Below are 26,341 nucleotides of genomic sequence, written 5' to 3' on the forward strand. Positions count from 1 at the left end.
TCAATAGCTTGTATGCTCAAGGCTTACGTTTAATTATACCATCTGATCTCAGGAATATTTAATAGCTGTGCACAAACGCAGATGGCCCAGATAGTGCGGGGTCAGATTTTTATTCCTTTGTCAGTGATGCTGATTTGCCCTATACTGTATATTATTTCATTTTTGGCTGTGGGGGATTAACTCACCTTCAATTTAAGATCAGCACGCCTAAGAAAGACACCCCAGGTCACAAGGTAGAACCTGCCCATGTGAGCTGACAAGCACAATGATGATTTTCACACAGATCTGAGAGGTTATCAATAACGCTTTATTTCCATCTAGTTTTCCAAACACAATAGTAGTTATTATTGTATTTGTTTCACAGACGGTGCCTCTTATCTACTTAATAGGTAGCGTGAAAGGCAGATGACCAATCAGATCTGGCATAGCTCCCGTCCTGATCACGGGGACCCCAATCAGGACCATTATTCCCGGGTTTACAGATAAACCATGTGACCTACTCAATGCAGCGGGGAGCTGTGAGCCTCAGTCTATCTTCCTGGCCAGTTGGCCACATCTGCTTCAGCGTGCTATGCAGCCTCATTTTCCAGATGAGGAAACTGAAGTTTGCTCACCCAGCTGTTATCATATAGCTTACAAATAGAAGACTGACCCTCCAGCCCACACTCTCTAGTTAGAAGGTCTGTTTATGGCCTACTGTACTGGGCTGTCTCCCAGCACAAGGAGACCAACTAAGGCTGCACGTGACAACCAAGCACCCTTACTCCTTTGGCGATATGTCTGATCACCATAGTCATTCCTAGCATTTTGTTGTGATCCATCCCCCCACCCTCCTCCCACAGTTTAGGCAAGGGGGACTAGCCCCCTAACTCCCTGTTGCCTTTGAGGGCTGGATGCACAGATCACACTGCCTGCTGAGGAAGTTGCCCAGTCTGGCTAAATCTAGGCTCTGTAAAGCTGACGTCTGTCCCCGCAGAAGGCCCTCTTGGCGCTCTGTGGCAGTTGGCGGTTGTCCCTTTCATCTGTTGAGAATGTGCTTCAGTCCAGCCCCTTGCCTTTAGGAGACAGTTTCCCTGCTCTGTAAGGAGCCAACCCCTCTCCATCTGAAGATGATTTCCCATTTCTCTAAATAGTAACTCACATTTGTGGTGGAAGGCTACGAGTATATCAGTGTCTGTGGATAACAAGGAACAGTCACTCAGAGTTGAAATGCTGCCAATCTGTATAATCTCGAGCATTTTAAACCTTGAGAGTTTTAAAGTGTAGAGATTCATTATTTCTAGCCACCCAGTATCTTTTGGATTTTTGAAGGAAAGTTTATGTTAATTCAGTACTAGCCTTTTCTTGAATTGCAAACTCAGGTAAAGGGCCTTAAACTTGAGTTGGGAGTCCCCTCTGCCATATCTATTAAGGTCAGTAAACATCAGATAAATATCCAGATGTATTTAATTATTTCCACTCAAGGAAGTATGTCCTATTTAGATAATCTTTAAATAAATTGTTTCCAAACTGAACAAATAAACAAGACATAGCTGAAACCCAACGGCTTCAACTGCCTAGAAAAGGCCTAGAGGCTTTAAAAGAGGAAATAGCCTAGGAACAAAAATCCGAGTCTTATTATGTATTCATTTTTATTCTGAGAAATAAACCTAAATTGACTCTTCAGATTTTCTTTTAATTAAGCTGTTAATTTTCAAAGAACAAGAGTCAATGGGAGAATTTTATACCTGTTCCAAGCACACTTTACCTCTGATGTGTTTTAATTATGAAACTAGTCATCAAGAGTATTTTGTTGTTGTTGTTTGTTTGTTCTGTCTTAAGATGAGAATATAAGAATGAGGACTGCAGGGATAGCGCAGAGATTAGGGAGATGTACTGCACCTTCAGAGGCAGGGGAGGTCAGTCCCAGCAGCCATTTTGGATGGCTCCCAGCTTCCTGCAATTCCAGCTCTAGGGGATCTGATGCCCTCTTCTGGTCCCTGCAGGCACCTGCTCTCATGTGAACACACACACACACACACACACACACACACATACACACACACACACACACACACACACACACACACACACACAGAGAGAGAGAGAGAGAGAGAGAGAGAGAGAGAGAGAGAGAGAGAGAGAGAGAGAGAGAGACAGACAGACAGACAGACAGACAGACAGACAGACAGACAGAGACAGACAGAGACAGAGAGACAGAGAGAGAGACAGAGAGGGGGGAGAGGGAGAGGTGAGAGATACACTGATACACTTAAAAATTAATCTTACAAAAAATTGATGGATGCATACTGAAAGTCTTCTGTCATAGTGTCCTCTAAATAGTTTCCTCACGTAGTCCCCTCATGGATGAGCCAACCCAGGCTCTGTGTGGTCAAGGCCAAGTAGGGAGTTGAAATTCTCCCTCAGAACTAATCCTGACCTGATTCTAAACATCCCAAAGTCCATCTACATGCAAATATACTAACTGTCCTGTAAAAAAAAAAAAAGCCAACTTGGTTAGTTTTTAAAATTATCATAAAAAATTTAAGCTAGCAAATAAAATCAATTAAGTGAAATTTGCTTATGATTCTGTTAGTTAACTTTTGAGTGGGATTAAAACAGCACACAGTCTTCATGTTGGAAATAGTAACAAATTTACCTTCCTATCTCTGTCCAGTCTTCTCTGGACACACCCAATTGCACAGGATCCAGGAGGCTAGGGCATGGTTGGGCCTAGTTAATACTGGCATAGCTGATCCCTTGGGTATACCGGGTGGTATAGGCTCAAAGGGGGAGAAGGGAAACAGAACAAAACAAAATTGCCTTCTCTTTTCTTATACAAATGGATATTGGCCTTTTAATAATCTTCTTAGCCTTGAGTTTCCACCTCTCAGAAGCCCATTGAGATACTTCAAAGGCATTGTCAGCTCTCTGCATTTGGCCTCGATCAGTTTTCTGCCCCTCATTATTTATTGTCGACACCTGTGGGGAGCATGAAGCCACAGCCCTAACATATGACACATCTTCAAAATTAATAATTAATTAATTCACTTTACATCCTGGAAGTAGCCTCATCCCTCTTCACCTCCCAGTCCCACCCTCTTTCCCTCCTTCCTTCTCCCCTTCTCCCTCCCCTACTCCTCAGAAAAGGGGAGACTTCCTACCCACCCACCCCAGTTCATCAAGTTGCATCAGGACTGAGTACATCCTCTTCCTCTGTGGCCTGGCAAGGCATCCGTGCCAGGGGGAAGTAATCGAAAAGATGGCAAGAGAGTCCATGACAGAGGGAGCCTCTGCTCTCCTCAACCCACATGAAGCCTGAGCTGCCTATAGAGTTCGTCTTTGGGGGGGGGGGGCTATGTCCAGTCAATGCAAGGTCCTTGGTTGGTGCCTCAGTTTCAGCAGGCCCCTCTGGGCCCTGGTCAGTTGGCCTGTTACCTTCAGGTCTCATCCCCTACTCCCCATCCCCCAGTTTTCCACTAGGCTGTGAATCTCAGCATCTGTTTCTGAGCCACTACTAGGTACAGCCTCTCTGAGGACAACTCTGATAGCCTCCTGCCTGCAAGCATAGCAGAGTACTGTTAATAGTGTCAGGGGTTGGTTCTCTCCCATGGGGTGGGTCATAGGTTGGACCAGACATTGGTTGGACATTCCCTCAATCTCTGCTCTATCTGCATCCCTGCACATCTTCTAGGCAAGGTGAATTTTGAGTTGAAGTTTTTGTGGGTGGGTTCGTGTTCCCCTCCCTCTACCAGGAGACTTGTCTAGTTAGAAAGTGTCATCTTCAGTCTCTATAGCCCCTGCTGCTAGGAGTCTTTGTTAGAGTCCTTCTCACATCCCTCAGGAGCCTACCCTGACTTAGGTCTTCATCTTGTCACAGAGATGCTCCTGACCACAGTTTCTATTTTCCCTATAGTCCATTGGTCTGCCCAACACTTCATCCCCAAACCAGGTCTGATCTCTACCCTCATATCTCTCTGTGTTTCCTCTTCTATCTTGTTCCCTCTCTTCAACCAAATGTCTGTTCTGTTTCCCTTTCTGAGTGAGATTCAAGCATCCTCCCTTGGATCCTCCTTGTTATTTAGCTTCTTTGGGTCTGTGCATTGTAGTATGTTAATCCTGTATTGTATGGCTAAAATCCACTTGTAAGTGAGTACATACCATATGTGTCTTTCTGGGTCTGAGTTACCTCATTCAGAATGATCATTTCTAGTTCCATTCATTTGCCTGAAAATTTCATGATTTCTTTGTTTTTAATAGCTGGACAGTATTTCATTGTGTAAATGTACCACAGTTTCTTTATTCATTCTTGGTTGAGGGACACTTAGGTTGTTTCTAGATTCTGGATATTATAAATAAAGCTGCTATGAGCGTAGTTGAGCCAAAAAAAAAAAAAAATGTCCTTGTGGTATGGTGGAGCATCTTTTGGGAATATGCCCAGGAGTGGTATAGCTGGATCTTGAGGTAGAGCTATTCCAAATTTTCTGAGAAAGCCCCAGGTTGATTTCCAAAGTAGTTGTACGAATTTGCACTCCCACCAGCAATGAAGGAGCATTTCCCCTTTCTATACACCCTTGCCAGCATGTGCTGTCACTTAGGTTTTGTTTTGTTTTGTTTTGTTTTTTTTTAATCTTAGCCATTCTGATGAGTGTAAGGTAGAATCTCAGAGTTGTTTTGATTGCGTTTCCCTAATGACTAAGGACAGTGAACATTTCTTTAAGTGTTTCTTGGTCACTTTAGATCTCTGTATTGAGAATTCTCTGTTTAGCTCTGTGCCCTAATTTTTAATTGGGTTATTTCGTTTGTTGGTGTTTAATGTTTTGAGTTCTTTATATATTTTGGAAAGTAGCCCTTTGTCAGATGTAGGATTGGTGAAGGTCTTTTCCCAATCTGTAGACTGCCATTTTGTCCTCTCGACAGTGTCCTTGGCTTTACAGAAGCTTTTCAGTTTCATGAGGTCCCATTTATTAATTGTTGATCTTAGAGCCTGAGCTGTTGGTGTACACATGACACTTAAAAAGAAGAGATTTCAGTGGGATTAAAGCATTTCCCTGTTCTCCTGTTTAGGGTCATCTTGCTGTCAGGAATTCAAGTGTTTGACCTTGAACCTGGATGGTAGTATAGCTTTTTAGCACTCAATCATAGTTGCCATTAAAATACTTTTGTCCTTGCTCAAGATTCTTTTCTGTTTTAGCTTTGTACATTAGATGATGTGTCATGCTTCCTTCTGTTCTAGTCAATTGCATGCACCTCCTCTGTGCTCATGCCAACTTTGCCCCTTCACTCCCCCATTAGAAACTGCCATTCCATAGCTGGGCAGTGGTGGCGCACGCCTTTAATCCCAGCACTTGCAAGGCAGAGGCAGGCGAATTGCTGTTAGTCTGAGGCTAGTCTGAGGCTAGCCTGGTCTACAGAGTGAGTCAAGGCTATACAGAGAAACCCTGTCTTGAAAAAAAAAAAAAAAGCATTCCTTTGACTCTTTCAGAAAGAAAGCCCACCATAAGGGAAGCACAGAGGCAGGCATTTTTATACTGAAGAAGCATCCCTGAACCATGGCAGCCAGATAAGCAACAGTTACAAGCAAGGTCTACATCTTTTTTTGCAAAGCTATACTAGTTAATTGATAGAAGAATATATTTTTAAAGTGTTCAGGGAAGGAATTTTGAAAATGCAAAAAATAAATAAAATAAATTCCACTTTGTAAAAATAAGCAAAGTGCATTGTTTTCTAAATGGCCACTAGAGTTCCCAGTAGAAATATTTATGCATAAGAGAGACAAATGGACCTCGTGTGCACCCATGTTGTTGCGTTCATTGAGACATCAAGTCTAGAAAGCTCTGGCCTATTTGAGGCCAAAAAGGGAAAACATCATGGGAGATATTTACTTATTTATTTTCTTCTTCTGTGCTGTGTCTTAAGTTCTGGGCTGCATGTTTGTAAGGCTGCAGGAGCTGGAATACTGAACTGTTTTTGTTTTTTCATCTTTTTTTTTTCCAGATCCCAGGCAGGCACAGTCTTCCCCCCCATGGTCCTACGACCAGTCATACCCTTCATACCTGAGCCAGATGGCATCCCCATCCATCCACTCCACCACACCACTGTCTTCCACACGGGGCACCGGGCTCCCAGCCATCACCGACGTGCCCAGGCGTATTTCAGGTAAAGACCAAGCTTTAACTAAGAAGCCCACCCCTGCACAGGGGCGGGGGTGAGGGCGCGGGAATGGAACAAGTCTGGCTTGTTAACACTCACAGTCGCTGTCTATTGGGGCAAGCGACAGTAGACACCCATTCTTCTGAATTGATGGGGCTATCAAACACTTGAACATTTTTAATTCAAGAGATGAAACTCCATCAGAAAAGGCATACTTCTCTTAAGATGCTCTTTAATGCTACCCAGTTAGTGTCCTGCTGAACTGTACCCCATTTGAGGGATGCTTTCTTACTGGGGCATTCTCCCAAAGGCCACATGCCAGGCCTTCCTCTGCTCATAAGCCAAAGTACACACCGCTGGCACCACCCTCCATGCCAAAACCCCGGGGCTCCATAGTAACCGATTCTGGGAGCGATCACCTTCAAACTTAGGATGCTTATGGGAGAGACCTAGTCATTCCCAGCGTAGCAAGGCCCAGAGGAGCCTTGAGAGGCAGCACATAGCAGCTCACGACTAAAGCACACTGTCACTCTGTGTGGCAGGCAGCCCCCTGTACTCACAAACCCATCACCCCAAAGACACCCAAAGCTCGTGGATCGTAGTGGAACCATGCAACTGAAGTGACCTGGCCAGCAGCAGAAAGAGCCAGAAAGTTTCAGTAAAGACTTCAGGTAGACATGCAGAGAGAAGCTAAAGGCCCTCGCCCGGCCATATGCGTTCTGTAGATAAGGAGGTCAATCTCTCCGCCCACTCTGGTGTAGGGCCCGCACACAGACACGACTCCACAGGGCCACACGGCCACTGTACTGCATGTCATCTTGTGTCAGCGTTTGGGCCCCAAGCACCTGTTTGACTCCTGGCCAGGTTAATGCCTTTCTCTCTCTCTCTCTCCTCTCTCTCTTTTTCTGTTTCTTTTCTGCTTCTCTCCCTCTATCAATTTTCCGCAAAGCTCGGAGCCGTTACTCTCCCCGCTGCATCGCGCCACTGACAAGCTGAAGCTCCACCGGCAGGCTTCCATTAGTCTCCTCTCCTTTATTTCTTTCAACTTGGGAGGAGGGAAGGCTTTGTTTCTCAAGTGCGTAGCAGGAAAGGGCTCTCTGGTCCTAGTGCCTTCACACTTTCTGCTGCAGATGGACTTCCCGGGGTGAGTAGGGATGGGAGAGGGGTGGAGGGAGAGCCGGAAGGTTCTTTGGATAATAACCATGTTACCACATTTTATTGACCACACTGCTGCCTTTGCTTATGAATCACATGACACCTGTTGGGAACTGGGCCAAGTATAGTGTAGATGTTTAGTTGTCATCTCTCTTGAGTGAAATCACCATCTCCTTTAGGCCACACATCAGTCAGGGACAAGGAGAGGATGAGGAAGACACACGGGGCTAGAAAATTCACACAGGGAGGAGGCCCCAGGATTTGATGGAGTTGACTGGCCTGCTTTGATCATTTCTCCTTTATACCAGATGGAGAATTGATTCTACATAGACCCGAAGTGACCCGTAGATGTGTGTGACCTTGCTTCTGCTTAAGGTCCCTTTGGGCTTCTATCTGACCAACCCTTTATAGTTGAAGCAGGTTTTTGCTCCTTGAAAAAGCCCTAGTGGGGATAGAGAGATGGCCCAGCCATTAAGAGCACTTGTTGCTCTTGCAAGGGCATGAAGTTTGTCTTCCAACACTCACATTGGGCAGATCAAAAGCACCTATGACTCCAGTTCCAGGGACTCTAATAACCTCTTCTGATCTCCACAGGTACTAGGCCAGGCACACACACATGGTACACTTACATACACTCAGGCAATGCCACATACACATAAAATAAAAGTAAATAAATCCTTAAAAGAAAGAAAGCATCCCAGAGGACAATGGTAGCTATAGAGACATGAGCCTGTGGTGTTTTCTTAGTGAGGTGTGTTCATCTATGGGTTCACCATGGAAACGGCTATAAACAGCCTTGAACAGACTGCACAATGGGCTAACCATCAGCGTTTGCTGTTCACACATGCAATGTGGAACAAGCTGCTTATTTTGATCTCGTCACTTCAAGCATTCCCATGATGCATCCTTCTAGTTCTTTCCATTCTACAGAGAGAGGTAGGGCCTGTAGCTGGCTGGTTATACAGCTGTGTGTTTATCTTAAGCCAGGGCAGCATGAGCCCCTGCTTTATACTGGTTTAAAATTCAGTTCAGTCCAGTTTTTTCCTCTTCTGCGAGCATCTCTGTGGGTTGTGACTGGTAGAGGAGCAATGTGGAGCCAAGGTGGGAGGGTCTGTATAAACACTAAAGAGAACAGAAAATCCCTCCTGTCAGCATGTGGAGAAACAGGAAGGACCAGGCAGCTGTGGACTGTCAGGAGTGAGAGAAGCCTGCGCCTTCTGACCTTGCTCTTGGCTGTGGGGCTGTGCCTGCCCCACCCGAGCACTACCTGATGGGCTCGGATCACACCACACCAGGCCTGTTCTGCTCCTCAGGGCTCATCCTGGGAGTCATGTTAGAGAGATGGCTGCTTTGTAGGGACCTGAGGGCTGAACTGCACAATTTCTACTTTATTATTATTTTCAATATATAAAACCATCCTCGAGATACACGAGACTGACCTTCCCACAGGCGAGACTGGAAGGTTTTATTTCTTATTTTTTCTGGAAAATAAAACGCATTGGATGGAATCTATGTGCACCGTGAACAGCCCTCTTACCTGCCTACTGTGCCCCAGCCTTCTTGTCTACCTACTGTGCCTGAACACTCTTGTTTGCCTACCCTTTGCCTGAAACATGGCCAACTCAAACGCTAACCTCCGTCACTATCCCCAAGAAGCCCATGGTCACCTTCAAGATGCTCTCAGGTCATATTGCCCCGTCAGAGAGACAGACAAAAGGCTTACAGATGGCGCTGGGTGAGAAGTTGGAGGTTCAGACCCAAGTTGTACCTCACACAAACATCAGGCAAGGCCCTTAACTGATTAAAACTTAGATGTATAAACCTTTATTAATAGGGTATAATAATGCTCCTGTAAGATTACTAGGAGAGAGCAAACTATTCAGGGCAGACCTGACACAAGGCATGTGGCAGATTAGGGCTGATATATGGAAGCTAAAATGTTTTTAAAATTGTGTACCAGTATGTCATTTGCAGGCAAGGCTTGTCTTAAATTAATAACACAAATAGTAAATTAAAGTTTTTAAAGTAGATTATTTGGCTAATAAGAATGGATGAGCACAGATCATACTTTAAACAAAAAATTCTTCAGAATATTTTAATATTTAAGTGAGTTAACACTCCCATGGAGTTAAAAAGTTTACCTCACAAAATATATATCACACAGAGTTACTAAAGTTTACAATAACTTATTGTTATTAAAGTATAAAGTGAATATTTATAGAGCCAAACTTGGGCCATTTATAAAAAGTCACCAAAATATTAAGGAAAAATTAATCATGTAATAAAATGGAAATCTTAGGTTGCACTTGTGTTGATTAGGGTAGGAGGGTTCTGTTCCAAGACTCATAGGAATAGCAACAGTTAGAAAGATATGTTTCTAAAGAAATTTCAGTTCACCCTAAAATGCTATTCAAAAGCAATACTCTGAACCATTCATTGTCCCTGAAGACCGTTAGAGGGTCCAGTTTCACCCGTTCCTTGGCTTGTGCCCTTTCCTCTAGCTTTTCAAGTATGGCTTCAGGTCTAGGACCTAAGGAACTCCGACAACAACAATGTATCCTGCTGGGTAGCTCCTGTCATCTTCCTCAGATCCTTTCTGGAAGCTGGGCACTAAGAAGACAAGCTCTAATAAAGCGAGGAAGGCGTGCTACCTGTGGTTCATTACAAAGCACGTTGTACTACTAGATACCTTCAAGTTCATAGGTACAATATGTTAAAAAAAAAAATCAGGATATTTCCCCTTAATCCCAGGCAGCCTTAAATAGTGTTGTAAGAGCAAGAGCAGTTTATAGGCTCATACCCAACCACTATGTAATTGCCATCTACTGACAAACGGGTCCCCTCCACTGTAATGAGTTTGGACCTTACTCAGTCAAGTTCAATGTCTCAGACACCAGCCTCATGACGTTACAGTGCAGCAGCCCTGAACACTCTGGGCTTCTTCCCATAACACGTGTATCACAATAAGTAAGGCGGTATATAATAAACTAAGCTTAAGTAGCACCCCAACCTCAAGTGGCTTTGCAGGTGACCTCACATCAGCTTGTGTCAGTCCAAAAGAGGGGTCCTTACACAGAAGGAGGCAGAGGGATTTTTTTTTTTTTTTTTTAGTGGTTCCTTAAAGGAACAATTTGTGACAACGCAGGGACCAGAAGGCTGTACATGGCCCAAACCTTAGCAGGGCTTTGCCACTGCAACGATGCTGTCACCCATGCTGCTCGGTGTGTGCGGGGCACCTGTGTGGCTTCACTAACAACTGTGATCATCTTTCTGGAGGTCATGATAGAATACTCTGTAGATAATTATTGACCTCCCAACTGTATTGCATGTACCAGTCCTGCCACCCAAAGGAGAAAGGCCCCTTATTGACTCATTCTCCACTTTTGAGTGCCCTATTCTTTTTCTACCCCAGAACCTGCAGGTCCTCCTCACTTCAGTTGGGTCTTCTCCCTCCCTTCTTCGTGTCTGACCACCTCTTCTATGACGTGGAGGTGGCGGGGATTGGTGCAGGCACTTCCTGTGGTCTCTCTCACAGTGGGCCTTCTGTGTCTCTGGAGTTCCTTCTTGTTAAGGACACACGGGGGAGACCCACAGATGTTGTCTGCCTTGGTTACTTTGGGAGAGGCCACACTAGGAGTTACATCAAGAACTGTTTCATGGCATTTATGACATTTTTATAAAGCTGTTTTCCCCTGCAAGTTTTTTTTCTTTTACTCTATTGGAGCAAACAGTCTTGAATATCTTTCTTACATATCTTAGTACCAAAAGCAATTTCACTCAGCTTCACAGGGATATTGAAGAGGTTTTCATCTTAGTGGCTCTCCATGATGAACTGTGATACCTCTCAAATTCAGCAGGGTAGGCTTTAGCCCAAATGGCTAAAGTCACTGAAAATTATTTTATCGCTACCACAAGATATATAAATCGCCAGTGCAGAGTTGGGGGGACCATTTGATCACTTGAGATATGTTAGGGGGATCAGCCCATGCAATTTAAAACCCAGTCATGTCTGACAGAGCTCGTTTAAAAGATGTCCCTTATGTCCCAGCCCCTGTCAAGTCTTCTGAGTCCAGGTTTTGAAATTAACAGCTCTAGTAGCTCAGGCTGTTTGCCTGACTAATCGCAGATACAGCCACGCGAGCATTCATTTCTACAGAACATGTCTCCACGCCCAGGAGGGAGCAACACCTTCAGGAAGTTAAAAAAAGGAAAACTCCAGCAATTAGTACTAATAAACCAGAGCGTTAAAACAACTTTAATAAAACACTAGAGATCCTCCATTTTCCCCCCTGCACACCTGCTCTTATATTAAGAACTACCTGTTTGGCAAACACACCTCTGTCTCAGCAGCCACAGGCAAGTAATTAAATTGTATGGGAACCACTGTTATTTTGAAGAGAGTCTCCGTTTAAGGCCATAAAGGGGGAAGTTATTAAATTTAATGGACCCTAAACAAGGGCAAGCCCCATGTGTGTATGTTCAAAATGGCATGCTCCGTGCTCCTCTCATATGTGTTCACAGCGGCATGCTCCGGGCTCCTGTCATCGTATCAACGGTGATTGCTCTGAGCAGTTTCAAAGTCGGAGGTCAGGATTCATCTTGCTTTCTGTAAGTCTAGTCCATCTTCTGACAAGGACGGTTGGTGTTTTCATCGCACTTGAGCCTCAGTTTACTCTGGTGCTGGGAGCAATGACATGGTTCCCCATCCTATCCTGCCAGTTGGAGAGTGTTGGCCCAGGCCACAAGGCTGACGAAGGCTGTTTGCCTGACTAATCTCAGACACTTGTACTTAGCCTTAGGTGCCCCAGGTCAGAGCGTATGTAACCTACACATATGGTTTGGCTGATTTAAAAAAATAATACATGGATCTTGTCAATTGTTGCAGAGGGAGCGGGGTGGGGTGATATTCGCCTCTGGCAATTGTGCAACCACTCACATGTAGGGAAAAGATCTGTGAAAGGAAGGGGTCATGCTTATATGGAGATGGCAGGCACGTGATTACCAATTTTCCTGTAAGATTTGGTGCAGCCTGCTCTCACAGACATCCACTTGAGACTGTGCGATCCTTTCACCGGATGTACTGATTTTCTCAGACACTGTGGCTGCTGCAAGCGAAAAAAAAAAAAAATGCATGGGGACAATTTAGCTGAGGAAAACACAGTCTTACTTTGTGTCACTAAAGATTCTTTTTACTATTCTTAGACACATCACTTGGCTTATGGAACAAAGTGACTCAAAATTGTTCATCTGTGTGTCTTGGAATTTTACACGGAGTAAGGTGACATTAGGACTTACCAGATGAATGTCAGTGAGAAAACCAAGTTGCATTATTACTTTTTGTTTTGTTTTGTTTTGATTTTTGAGGCAGGGTTTTTCTGTGTGACTTAGCTATCCTGGACTCCCTTTATAGACTAGGCTGGCTTTGAACTCGCAGAGATCTGCCTGCCTCTGGCTCCCTGAGTGCTGGGATCAAAGGCGTGCACTGCTATGCCCTGTTTGCATTATTACTTTTGAAAGCATAGAAGATGCTGATATGCATGTGTGTCATATGTATGTGTGTATATATACGTATATACACATATGTATGATATAAGTTAATATTATTTATGCTTCACCGCAGTTTTACCTTTACTACAGGAAGGACTGAGTAGAACACATAGCTTGCATACCCTCCAACCACAACCCAGGGAGTCCTGGAGTTTCTGACTTGCACTGTTACAACTGAACACTGATCCACTGTTATGAAATTGAGCCCATAGTCTACCTTAGGCTCACACGTCATGATTCTGTGGGCCTTGCCAATCCTATAATATGTACCCACGGTTGCAAAGTAATATAGAATGGGTTCCCTGCTCTAAACCTGCGCCCCCATGACACCTAACAGCTCTCCTCTTTTTTCCTTCCAACTCCCTAGAAAACATAAATATCTTTATCATTTCTGTGGGTTTTTAAACTTTTTGAAATTTTGGGATTTAAAAATATATGGTAGAAGAATGCTATTATAGTTTTTAAAACCTAAATCTTCTCTCTGTGTGAGTCTTGATTTTCTTTTCCCACAGACGCTATCTGGGACATTTCTTTTGTTGCTGTTGTTAGAAAAACTTCATATATATCTTTCTAGGGAAATGTATCTGTCTTAGGAATGGCGGGTGGTGGCCAAATGGTTTTCAACATAACTCAGTCTGGCTTGTATTTGTTTCTGTTTTTAAATTAAAACCTTTTCAGTAGGGCTGGAGAGATAGTTTAGTGGTTAAGATCACTTATTGCTCTTGCAAAAGACCCGGGTTTGGTTCCCAGCACCCACGTGGGAGCTCTCTCACTACCGCACCTCCAGCTCCAATGCTAGCATGTGGTGTCTGTGGATTCCTGCATGCACATCGTGTACATAAACTCCTGAAGGCAAAACACTCACAGACATACATTTAAAAATATAAATAAATCTTGATTTCTTGTTCTAGGGTTGGGGAGACAGCTGAGTTGGTAAAAAATTGTTTGCTTGCAAGAATGGGGACCTGAGCTTGATCCCCAGAACCCATATAAAACCCGGGCATTGTGATACGAGCCTATAATCATATTATTGGGGAGGCAGTGAGTGGATTCCTGTGGCTCTCTGGCCAGCCAGCCTAGCCTCATGGGCAAGTTCTAGGCAGGATAGGAGACCCTGTTTCAAAAACAAGGTCAGCTGTGAGCCTAGGTGCCTCATATTTGACCACGTCCCCTGGATGGGGAGACCTGGTGGCACTCAGAGGAAGGATAGCAGGACACCAAGAAGAGACTTGATACCCTAGGAGCATATAAAGGGGGAGGAGGTCCCCCTCAGTCACAGGCATAGGGGAGGGGAATAAGGGGAAAATGGTAGCGAGGGAGGAATGGGAGGATACAAGGGATGGGATAACCATTGAGATGTAATAAGAATAAATTAATAAAATAAAATAAAATAAAGACAAGGTTGGCGGTTCATGACAACCCCTGAGGTTGTCCTCTGCCCTCCACAGGCACCCATACATTTTCATGCACACTCTTCACCCACATGTGCACCCTCCTATAGAAGTGTGTATGAGCACACATGCACATAGGTGCACACTCACGTAATACCCCTCCCCATTCAGAAATTTTTCTTGATTTGGCCCACAGGCCAACTCCTTTGGGTGATTATTCATATGGATTCAAATATCAAACAGACTCAGTTAAAAATCACAGTTTATTCGTGCGCTTGCGTGGCTGTATTTGCTGTCTCTAGATACAGGTGTTCCCATGCTCCCTCAGGTAGCTGGCATCTCTGAGGAACCCCAACACTGCTTCCTCCTCTACACCAGGACTCGCAGAGCTGGTGTGCACGGCCCCGTGACCACCTCTCAGGCATCTCAGGCCAGCACTTTCCTTATCTCTTATCTACACTGCGCACCATCCTGTCTCCACACCTTTCCAGCATCTATGTCTTTCTGAGAAGATGAATATTGCATGCAAACCAGCCTTCTGAGGAAGCTGTGGTCCATCACTGAGGGTCTAGGAAACTAACAGGGAAGCAAGCTGCGTGGCTGTCTCCAGTCCATTCTGGGGCTATGTGACATTTCTTTTCACTCAAAGGCAAGCTTTTCAAGGACAGCGGCTACGCCTTATGTCTTGGATCGCCATAGCCAACCACAGTTTCTGACGCCGTAGTTAGTGCTTAGAATGAAACAACAGTGGGAGGGAAAGAAGATAGAACAAACAAACGAGACAGTGAGAAAGATAGGGCAGAAGGGCTGGTGTGATAGTTCAGAGTAAAAGCACTTGCCACCAAACCTAACAGCCCTTGGAACTTACATGACTAAGGGGACAACTGACTCCTGTAGGCTGTCCTTTGACTTCCACGTTTGTCCGTTTGTGTGTGTGTTTGTGTGCACGCCTGCATGCGTGGGCATGGGGTAAGGGGAGTCATGAATACAGACAGACAGACACACACACACACAAATAAATTAATGTGATTAATTTTTAAAAACAAAAAAGGGGGAAAAAAGAAAAAGAAGATTTTGTTCACCTGGAACAACAAAAGAAGGGCAAAACTGAGAGACTTTTTATTGTTGATAAGGACAGGAAATAACACGGCCAGAGTGTGCATAAGCAGTATATATTTTTATCTCCAACTCTTTTTGCAATGTGTTTCACATTTAGAGCACATATCAAGACTACATCTGTTTCCAGAACTTTCTGCTAACAGTTAGTAATCATGCCAAAACATACTCTAGGTCCAACTTGAAACCGAAGGATCAAATAGAATTTTTGATTTCTAATTTTGGGTCTGACGTTAATTATAGCCATCAGGCAGTTAAGTGTCAGAAGCTTTTTCTGAGAGAGTGATGGAAGTTACATGTGCTCCGCTGTAAGCTGAACGAGATGCCGTCCTGCCAGGAGAGAGAGAATGATCTCTTCACAACTGCCGTTTCTCGTGAACCCTCATCACTCCTGGCTCCTGGTACTTAATTTTCCTGATACTGTCTCCTTGCCTTCTTACCCCTTCCTGTGTGATAAAGCTTCATGTCACCCAGTTGTCTCGGTTAGTGACCCCTGGGTGTGCTACCGTTGTCTTTCTTTGTGCCTGGTACTCAGGATCAATCTCCGCCTTTATTCTCAGCCCCTGCGCTTGCAGGCTGCAATGGCCATTTGTGTAATTCAGGTGGTTTCTGCCTGCTAAGGACATCTTCGATTTAAATCAACACGCTGTGCGCTGTGGGCCTTTTACATGCTTCCCGTGACGCATGTCTTCCTTCAGTTACTTCCAGTCAACTCAGTAAGTGGTTCTCGGGACTGGAGAGATGGCTCAGTGGTTAGGAGCACTAGCTGGCCTTCCAGAGGACCCAGGTTCAAATCCCAGCACCCACATGGCAGCTCACAACTGTGTGTAGTTCCAGTTCCAGGGGATTGGATATCCTCACACAGACATACATGGAGGTAGAATGCCAGTATAAAATTTAAGAACGTAGTTCTCAGGTACTGACATGTGCCAAGGCAGGTGAGGCAATGCAGACCTAGAAAGACCTAGAATGCGGAGTCTCTATGTTGGAGAGACATTCGCTCTTCTCATCAAGGAGACATGACACAGCCAGCTAGGAGGATATATCACAGACATGTTGTGATGTAGTCCAGGATAGTCCAGCATGAGCCACAGATGCTCGGGAGTCTTAGGGGAGAAGAGGTCTTTTCTGCTCTATTAACTTATAGTCAACTTATAGCCAATGCCTTTAAAAATTTTTTTAAATCAGATTTTTAAAAAAGAGAGATTATCCTTTTATCCCAAATTGCTTCAGTGATTATATTTTCAACTTTTAAAATTGCCTATATTATGTTTAGCTTCATAATAACTTTTATAATGATTTAAAAAAAAAAAGATATCTAACAGGAATGTATGAGCTCTTGTCTTGCCTTAGCTAGATTGAAAGCCCCTGTAGGCCCAGGGCCTAGGCTCCTAATCCTTTGTTATCGCTCCATAACTCCAGCTAGATTGAAAGCTCCCCTAGGCCTCAAGCCTGGCTCCCTAAGCCTTTCCTGTCTCTCTGTAATTCCTACTTTCAGGCTCTGCTTCCATCTGCCCACGGGAAGCCCTCGTCTTCAGCAGGGAAGCTTACCGGATAGCCAGTGCTGGAAGCCGAGGGCCTCAATATGCTGAAGGTTATTGGAGACTAGCTAATGTCTCCAAAGGTGGGGTCTTGTGGGTGTTGAACACTTGTCTGATTTCGTATTCTGTAAGTCCATATGTGTTCTAGTGTGGATTCAGCTGACGTCTTTGAGAAAGGGAAATGACAGGGTTTGCACTATGCTATTCTAGCATGAGCCCATACGTCTGAAACTCACTGCAGTCGGAATAGGCAGACATGCGAATATTCATGGCATGCATCTCAGTTTGCCTTCTGTAGCTGCGCTAAATACCATGGCCAAAAACAACTTGAAGAGGAACAGGTTTATTTCATCTTACACTTCCAGGCAACAGTTTATCACTGAGGGAGGCCAGGACAAGGACTGAGGCAGAGACCGTGGAAGGGCGCTGCTGACTGGCTTCTCATGGCTTACACACAGCCTGTTTTCTTACATATCCCAGGACCACAAGCCCATGGGTGACAGTGCCCTCAGTGGGCTGGTCCCCCCACATCATCATTAATCAAGACAGTGACCCACAGACTTGCACAGACAGTCGGTCTGATGGAGGCAGTTCCTCAGTTGAGGATCCTTGACCCCAGGTGATTCTAGCCTATGTTCCGGAGACAAGAGCTACCTGGAACAAGAGGCATATCCTTCATCATGTTAATAAATATAAACCAGGGCCATGCATTCTAGGGAGAATGGAGACATTGAAAACACCTGCTCCTGTCATTACGCATTGGTTCACAGAGCATTGGCTTCTGAGGAAACAGTGGCTGCTCACTGCTGGCGGAGGTCTATTGCCCTCGGTTACCTCAGTGCTCTCTCCAGCTAAAGTGGTCATGGTTCCAGCTGTCTGTGTCATCAGCAATAGTGCTGTAGTTAATGGAGCAATAACCACTAAAATGATGGTTATAAACACACCCCAAACTTGTGCCACGGACAGCATTGAATCTGATAAATGAATAATCAGCACACTGGCGGGGCCACAGTAAGTCCATGCATAATTAAGAAGAACCCTATAACTGTGAAGAAATTAAAAACAGACTTAAGAAAAAAATTAATAATAGTGTTGTGCTCATCATCATTTAAGAAATCAATCTCTAAACCCCAGTCTGTACTTTAGGAAAACACTATCTAATCATCATAGCTTAAAGGCACATGGAGAACTGACTACATGGTTCTCAAAAGGAAAGGGCTTGGTCCTCTAGGCAGTTAACAGAGAAAGTTAAAGTTCCCTGACATTAAAAAATTGGCAGGTGTCAAAGAGTCCCTTGAAGAGTTAATAAGACTTCCCAGGGCCTCTTTAATTTAACAAGTGTTTGAAGCCTTTGAATAGGGCAATGCCTCCCAAAGGGGCACCAAACCCAATACCAAGTAAGCATCAGTTGCTCAATCAAATGGTATTGACCTGGTTTGTCAGGAAAGCATTTCTTCCATGGCTTAGGTACGTGACATAGGCACCAACCAACCTTAGCATCACTGAGAGTGTACTGGGCAGAGCCTCTGCTGGGACCAACCATAGGATCACGGAGAATCTACTGCGCCAAGGGGCTCAGCTGGGATTTGAGAAACTCTCTTGGATGTGCCTTTGGGTTCTTGAGCTGATTGCTGAATTTCCATGGGTCTTAGTTTTTCTCACTCATGACAAGAATTTGTGGGGTTAGGTATCTTCTAAGGTAGATCATAGAGCTTTGGATGTTGGTGAGGGTAAATTAAAGCCGGAAAGGGTAGGTTTTCATATGGGAAAGACGCAGTAGTCATTGCAACAGCATACCAAATACACTGTCAATAATCACCATGGGGTAGATAAATCTAAAAATGTAAATCATCTAAAAACTCAATTAACATTAACGAGTTCCAATGGATGTCAAAGAGAACTGTGTGTTTGGTGCTTCAATTGATTATTATGGCTAATTAATACCTAAATTTTTGAGCATTCAGACCCAGTCTACTGTTCCCAGCTGAACCACTGCTTAATGTGGGGCTTTGTATGTGTGAGTGTCAGGATCTACAAACAGGCTGAACACTAAATATTTAATTGTTTGAGTTAAGGTATTTAAGTTTACTGTTGTTTTGCATGACTTTATGTAGTTGACCTGCGTTCATTCTCTTCAGAATGAGTGCGGCTGAAACGCATGAACAGCTAATTCTCTATGAACCAGCTGCACTTTTCAATAACCCCAGCTGCCCAGGACTGAGGCAGGAGGATCACTTGAGTACACAGACTTGAGGCCAGCTTGAGTAACAAAGACCTGATCTCAAAAATGATAATGACAACAACAACAGGACAAACAAAAGAAAGAGCACATAATTTTTAGAAAAAAGATAAACAGAGGAAGGATAGCAGGCTATCAAGAAGAGACTTGATACCCTATGAGCATATAAAGGGGGAGGAGATCCCCCTCAGTCACAGTCATAGTGGAGGGGAATAAGGGAAAAATGGGAGGGAAGGAGGAATGGGAGGATACAAGGGATGGGATAACCATTCAGATGTAATATGGATAAATAAATAAATAAAAGAAAAAGGATAAACAAGACTAGAGGACAAACCTTTACTGAATAAATTAGACATAGTTAAAGAAAGCATGATTTGAGTCCTAACAGGGCTCCTCTTGATGAGCCATGGTTGTGGTAATGTTTTAGAGTCTCATGGCAAAAATATTTCTTTTAAAACGTTTTATTTAATGTGTGTGTGTGTGTTGTGTCAGTGTGCAGGTACCCACAGAGACCAGAGACTCTGGATCTCTTTGTATCTCTAATTGCCAACCATGGGTTCTGGGAGTGGAACTCGGGTCCTCTGGAAGAACAGCGTCCTCTCTTAACTGCCGAGTCAAGTTTCTACTCCTATAAACATATTTCTTAACATAAGTTGTTACCTGTGCTAATTTACTCACCTATTGAACCTCTTCTACTTGTAGGAGGGATACTGATGAGCAAAGTAGAAAAACTCAGGGAGATTTTGTATTGCCAGATGGCACAGTGACTGAACACTGAGCCGCAGGAGCCAGACTTGCTGGTTACAGTCTGGATCCCATAGCTAGTGAGAGCACTTAGCTCATCTAGGCCAGAGCAGACGCAAAGCCAGATCCAGCACACCAAAAGGCAATAGATGAGGCGAATTCTGGGACTGAAATGGTATCGGATGTTCTCTTTCTCCTAAAATGCAGGTTGTGCGATTACAGATCTTTCATTGATTTGCATACCGGTTCTTCTGACTTCTGTTTAAGGTCAGAACACAGGTATGCTCATGCTGGTTCTGCAAATGCTCACTGGACGACCATGCTAGGGGTACACGGTAGTGCCCATGAAGTGAGTTCAGGCTCATAAGCTGTGTCCTCCATTTGGGAAAGTCACAGTGGAGTGAACATTGCCATGTTGGTGGAGGACAGAGGACTCAAACGTTGGGGGTATATCTTCAGTAGGAAGGCTGTGAACTCAGGGCAGGTCTCTCCATCTCCAGCCGACTCAGAAACGCTCTCACAGCGTGCCCACGGATCTATACCTCAGTCATCATGGAGCCTGTCAAGCTGATCACCAGAGCTAACTATCCAAGACAGTGAAAAGGACATCGGTTTTTAAAAGAAAATCAATGAAAGAAAAAGGCAAAACCAGGTTGACAAATAGAAGATAGAGGCTGCCCAACGAAACTGGCAAAATGCTAAAGCCTGGGTGATCTATTGGAAAGAGGGGTGCTTTCTTCCCCCTGAGCCAAGATGTGTAAATGCTGTGGGTACGGATGCAAATATTAACTCCCCTCCTCCTACATGGGGAATGGGACTGACAATTCACTCCTCCCTGGCCATGAGGCTATGGTGCTGACTCTTCTTCGCTACGTCACTGTAGAAGGAATAAGTACAGATATTAGGCAGCTCAAAGTAGGAAACTGGAGACATGTTATGTTTTGCTCTTTGTGGACTTTGTTGTTTTTTAAAAGTGTATGTGTGTTTGTGTTGTACTGTTATTAGTGTGAACGTGTGCATTTTGTGCATGGGGGTGTGCATGGAGGGCCAAGGTTGATATCAGACATTTTTACACTCGCTCTCTACCTTTATTTTTATTTAATTTTTATTGCTTGCGTTTCCTATATTAATGTTATAGATTTCATTCGTTTTCATCCCATTCCTCTCCCCCACCCACCTCCCATTTTCTCACCTTTATTTTATTTTGCGATGGGATCTCTCACAGGTTTGGCTGGGCTGGCTGGCCAGTAGGCATCAGAGATATCTACCTATCTCTCTGTCCACCTGCCTTTAGCACTGCGGGTATAGGCATACCACCTGGCTTTTCTCATGGGTTTCAGGAATCCAGACCCGGATCTTCCTTTGCCATGCTCTTCACTGGTAAACCATCTCCCAGCCACTTGTGGATCTACAAGCTGCTGTCAGAAGTGTAGGCTTTGGACTTGCAAAGCTGTAACTTATTCCACAAGTAGTGTATCCTGTGTCATTACCCCCCCCCCCCAAGAATCCATTGTATCTTTCTGCTCCTCTTTGCTACATTTTGGTTTCTTCAAAATGAACCCAGCAAAAAAATCTTCCTACTAACATTCTAATAAGGTTAAAGTTCAAACTGCAAGGTAGAGAATTTAGAGCTAAAGCTTAAAAAAAAAATCTTCTTAAAGGATTTATTACAAGTCAGATAAAACTAGACCGTAGGAACCTGACCCAGAGACATTTGTGTTGAGAGCAAATGAAATAGGCGCCAGTAAGCACAGCGCATACACAGATGAGCCCTGAGGCAAGCTTGGTACAGAGCCTTCCTGTGTGCTCCAGTGGTTGCACTCTTCATATCACCTGCTCTCGGAGACGCCACAGACCCTGTGGAGTTCACTGGCAAGCACTTTCCAGCAGCCTGCCAAGATGCGGTCTTTCGAAGATGCTCCCCACAGCTGGTCCGGTTAAGAGAGACAGAGATGGGCATGGGCACAGTGGACTCGGAAGCCCAGGATTCTACCAGGAAGGAGGGAGGCACTTTCTGTTCTAATTCAGGAACTCTATAGAGTTAGAAAAAAGACCCAAGACACTCAGATTATCAGAAACGATGGCTTTTCTAGTCATGCCAAGCTGAGAGATAAACACAGTAGCATCTAAGACAAATTAAATGTAAAGAAAAATGGGAAAGAGCATCATAGCCACTAATTAAAATAACACACAGTACATAGAAAAACTTAGCACATCTGGTCCCTAGTATCTAAGAGAAATTCATTCTAGAACCCTCTGTGAAGATCACTGATGCTTATTCCTTTACATAAAGTGGCATCCTATTTGTGTTTGAACTGCTCACTTGTTCTTGTGCAAGCAATTTCCAGATTGCTTGTGCTATGTTGTAGACATAAATGCTATATAAATAATTGTTTTGCTGTATTTGGGGAAAATGGTGGCGAGAGGAAAAAAAAAGCCTGTATACACAGTGTAAAAAGTATGAGGTCATGGAGATGGGTCAGCAGTGAAGGGTTTGCTGCTCTGGCAGAGGACCCTGGTTTGGGTCCTAGTATTCGTGTCAGGCAACAGCTACCTGTAACTTCAGCTCCTGGCCTCTTAAAGCACCCATATACACATGGTGCAAATTCTGATGAGCAGGCACACACACACCTAAATAAAAGTAAAATGTGAAAATGGCATTCTTTTTGTTACATGAAGGCAGACCCATGGGCCTGGAGGACTAAGTGTGTTTCTGTTTGCTTGGTGCCCCAAATACGTAGAAAACATTTTCATAGACATGGCTCCATTTGATCAGCAGAGTATTTCCCTTGGTGTAGTGATATCCTCACAGTCTGTAGTATGCTACTAGGGAGTTGGGACACAGAGACCTCAAGATGCGTGTGTGTGTGTGTGGTGTGTTGTATACATGCACATACATGCTCAGGTGTCATTTCTCAGGTCTCCCCTTCTATCTTTTGGGTTGACCCAGGGTCTCTCAATGGCCTGGAACTCTGCCTTGCAGGCTCTGTGACAGCGGGCCAGTAAGCTCCAGGGATTCTCGTATTTCCGTCTCCCATCTTGCCATTTCTAGGATTACAAACACAGACCACTGCACTTGGCTTTTTATGCGGGTGCTCAAAATCAGGTCCTTGTGCTTGTGAGGCGAGAACGTGGTTGGGAGCTTCAAGGAGAAGCAGCTCCCAGCCAGAGTGACACTGTTGACTGAAGTTCCGTGGGCATCATCTCAGGAGGCCTTTGCCTCCCACTCTTCTTTCCAAGCCACACCTGGGTTACCCCAGCAGTGCTTGGGGAGTCGCCTGTGGTCCTGCCAGAAATAGGGCTGAGGACCCTTAACAGGCCATGGTGGAAACAATCTACCTTTCAGTTTTGCAAACATGAAATCTGGTCGCAAAGATTCAAAGTATAAATATGAGTGAAATCTGAAACTGTAAAGTCTATGTTTTCATATGTGGGGTGAAGAAAACGTAAAGCAGTTAAAATTATGCATAACAATATATATGTCCCATGAGAGCCGTTTTCATAAAATTATTTAGCTTAAAATAGTTCTAATAAAAACCTCTTTGGCTTAAAGAGCAGAATGAGAAGGAGTGGTTTGCATCACCGCTTGCATAGGACTTGGTTTCTATGCTGCATTTAATCATGAAAGGGTTTCTTAGAAAAGGAATAGTGTGTTGGACAACTTTTGGAAATATAGTCTCTCGTCCCATCATACATATGGGGCCTGGGCATGGAAGTCAGGCCATTAGGCTGGTTGGCAGCAAGCACCTGTACCCACAGAACCATCTTGCCAACCCCTGTTCTCATTTTCTTTTGGCCTGTGTTACACACTTGGTTAACAATTAAGATGCTTTTGTTTTGTAGCAAGAAAACCTGGGGGTGGTTTCTTTGCACAGCAAATCTGTTGTTAATTGATTACCTCAGCTGAAGTGGTAACAGTGCTCTTTAGTAAATGAGGACCAGTCGTGACAAGCGTAGTGAGTCTGGTAAAATCGTTAATGGTATGTTGAAGAGTCTCACAGTATGTAGTAGAGTGGAACGCCCACCTTTTCCTACTGAGGAGGAGTCTGTGTGGCAGAGGGGCAGCAGCTCCTTCATCCTCATCCTTTGCATGGGCAGGATTAGGACCAAAGCCTACATTCTGTCGTGGGTCAGCCTCGAAGGCCAGGGGCATCCTTTCCATCGCTGAACACAGACAGCCGCCCCACCTGGAGTCATCCCATCCTTCCTTTTGTTTCTGACTTTTTTTTCCCACCCTGACATGAAGGCCTGTGAAGACATAAGATGTGCATGTAGTTTATGCACGCACGCTAATATGTGCTAATAGGTCCACTTGCAGAGGCCAAGAGAGAACATTGGTACCCTGTTCTAGCTATGCCTTTTTATTCCTTTGAGACAGAGTCTCTCGCTGAACTTGGAGCTAAGGTGGCTTGCAGCCAACAAACCTCAGGCATCCTCTTATTTGTGCTGCCCACAGCACTGGAGTTATAGGCATGTATATGGCCATAGCTGTCCATTTACATAGGTTCTGAACTCAGCTCTTCACCCATACGAAGTGATCACTCTTACCCAGGAAGAGATCCCCCCTCCCATGGCTTGGAGCACCCTCTGTCTGTAGTCGTCTGGGGCTGTGTCTAGTCTGGGCTCTGTGGATATTCTGACTCTGAGAGAAATAAAACTTGGTTTTTGATCTTAGCAGACAGAGATTGCCCACTGTTTGGAGAGCTTCATGAGACTGCCCTGTACTTGACTCTTATCCCACAGTCCTGGAGGAATACAACAAGTCCCTCTTTTCCCCCATCACTGAAACAAGTAGCACCATAATACACAGCTAGGTGTGTCTGTTTATCCTTGGGAGACAGAGGGCTTCATGTCTCAAAGACGCACAAGGAGTCAGGAGCAGCCACAAACAGATGTTGAAAATGGCCCATTGGTGGTGAGTTTATTTGCTATAGCACCAAGAATAAACAGAGGCCAAATGAAGGCCTCTGGAGGTGTGTGTGTGTGTGTGTGTGTGTGTGTGTGTGTGTGTGTGTGTGTGTTGACTGTGGAATGTTATCAAGTAAGGAGAAAGTAAAAGGACCCCCATTTGGTGGTAGTATTTATTTATCTCCTACAAAAAGGAGAATTTCACTATTTGACTTTTTGCTGTTTGAAGGCTTTTGCCAAATGCTTAACAATCTGTAGGGTTTGCTTTCTCATTAAAAAAAAAAAAAAAACAGTCTGAGAACAAGGGTCTATGTAACTAAGATGTGTTTGTTTTTGTTTAAGTCATTCGGGGGGGGGGGGGGGAGTCTTCTCTTGTCCATTGTTAAAAGAGAGGTTTCAATCAAAGGGAGAGCCTCCATATTCTAAAATATACAAACAGTTCTTTGAAATGGATGCCAAATCAAACTCTAAAAGGGACGTTTTCCTTACAGAAGTTTTGAGTTAATTCTGTGTGCAGGCCTTGAGTGGAAAAACTTTGAGACCGTCGGAGGAGTGAGATGCAGTAAAGCCACGCTCAGCTTCCGAAGTTGCATAGGAGCTTTGTCTTGTAGTAGTCTCCCGAGCCTCTCATCCCTGGTTTTAGGCTAAGTCGTAGCAACAAAGAGAAATCATCATTTCAGACTAAGTCAAAGTTTCAGTTAAACAGAAGGTGAGACTTTGGATCTAAACAGCCACACAAGAAAGCAGTCCAGCTCTCACGGAAATAAAAATTAGATTGTTCCTGGGTTTGGTTTTGTTTCATTATTTGAGACAGGGAGATTGCCCAGGCTGGCCTCCAGTTTGCTATCCCCCCACCTCAGCGGCCCAAGGGCCGGGGCTACAGGCATGCGCTACCTTGCCTAGCTAAATGGTTGCCTGCTGTCCTGGTTGGCTTTGCATCAAGGTAGAGTCATCTGGGAAAAGAAACCTCAGTTGAGAATAGGCCTCCATCAGGCTGGCCTGTGAGGCAACTCTGTGGGAATATTGTTTGATTTAGAAGGCCCCAGCTCACTGTGGGTGCTGCCACCCTTGAGCAGGTGGTCCTGAATTGTGTAAGAAAGTGGCTAGCATGCTAAGGAGAGCAAGCAGCATTCCTCCACTGGCCTCTGCTTCAGTTCCTGCTTGCACGTTTTTGCTTCCAGGTCCTTCCTTGGCTTCCCTTGATGGCAGGCCGCTCCGTAACCTGGAAGGTGAAATAGTCCGTTTGCTCTCCAAGTGGCTTTTGGTCATGGCATTTTCTGTCACAGCAATAGGAAGCAAATGAGGACGCTTGTTTTGAAAGGAATTCTGTGTGCCCTCCTATCAGGAACTCTATTTGCACGGAAGGAGTAGGGGCCAATAAGGCAAGTTCACTATGGAAAGGGGGCACGTTTTCATTTTTGTGTCACCAGTAACTAAGTGGATCCTGGGGGTGGGGGTCGGGGTGGGGTCCTGGGGGTGGGGATGGGGTCTCCTTTCTCCACAAAGGTTCAGCTTTATTGTTCTCTGCCACGCCTACCTCACAGACATCTTGTCAAGATTAAGCCAGT

General features: G+C 44.5%; 1 protein-coding gene across 4 annotated transcripts in view; it reads left to right on the forward strand.

Annotated features, from left to right (window-relative positions):
• Runx2 (RUNX family transcription factor 2) overlaps positions 1-26,341 on the forward strand; it is a 135,020-nt gene that overhangs the window by 94,203 nt on the left and 14,476 nt on the right. For all 4 annotated transcript variants that reach the window (XM_051152914.1, XM_051152915.1, XM_051152916.1 and 1 more), the window contains one exon: positions 5,977-6,138. In XM_051152914.1, the coding sequence (XP_051008871.1) occupies positions 5,977-6,138 (162 nt within the window). The remainder of the gene's footprint in view (positions 1-5,976; positions 6,139-26,341) is intronic.

Source organism: Acomys russatus, chromosome 11 (genome assembly GCF_903995435.1).
Source record: "Acomys russatus chromosome 11, mAcoRus1.1, whole genome shotgun sequence".
NCBI lineage: Eukaryota > Metazoa > Chordata > Mammalia > Rodentia > Muridae > Acomys > Acomys russatus.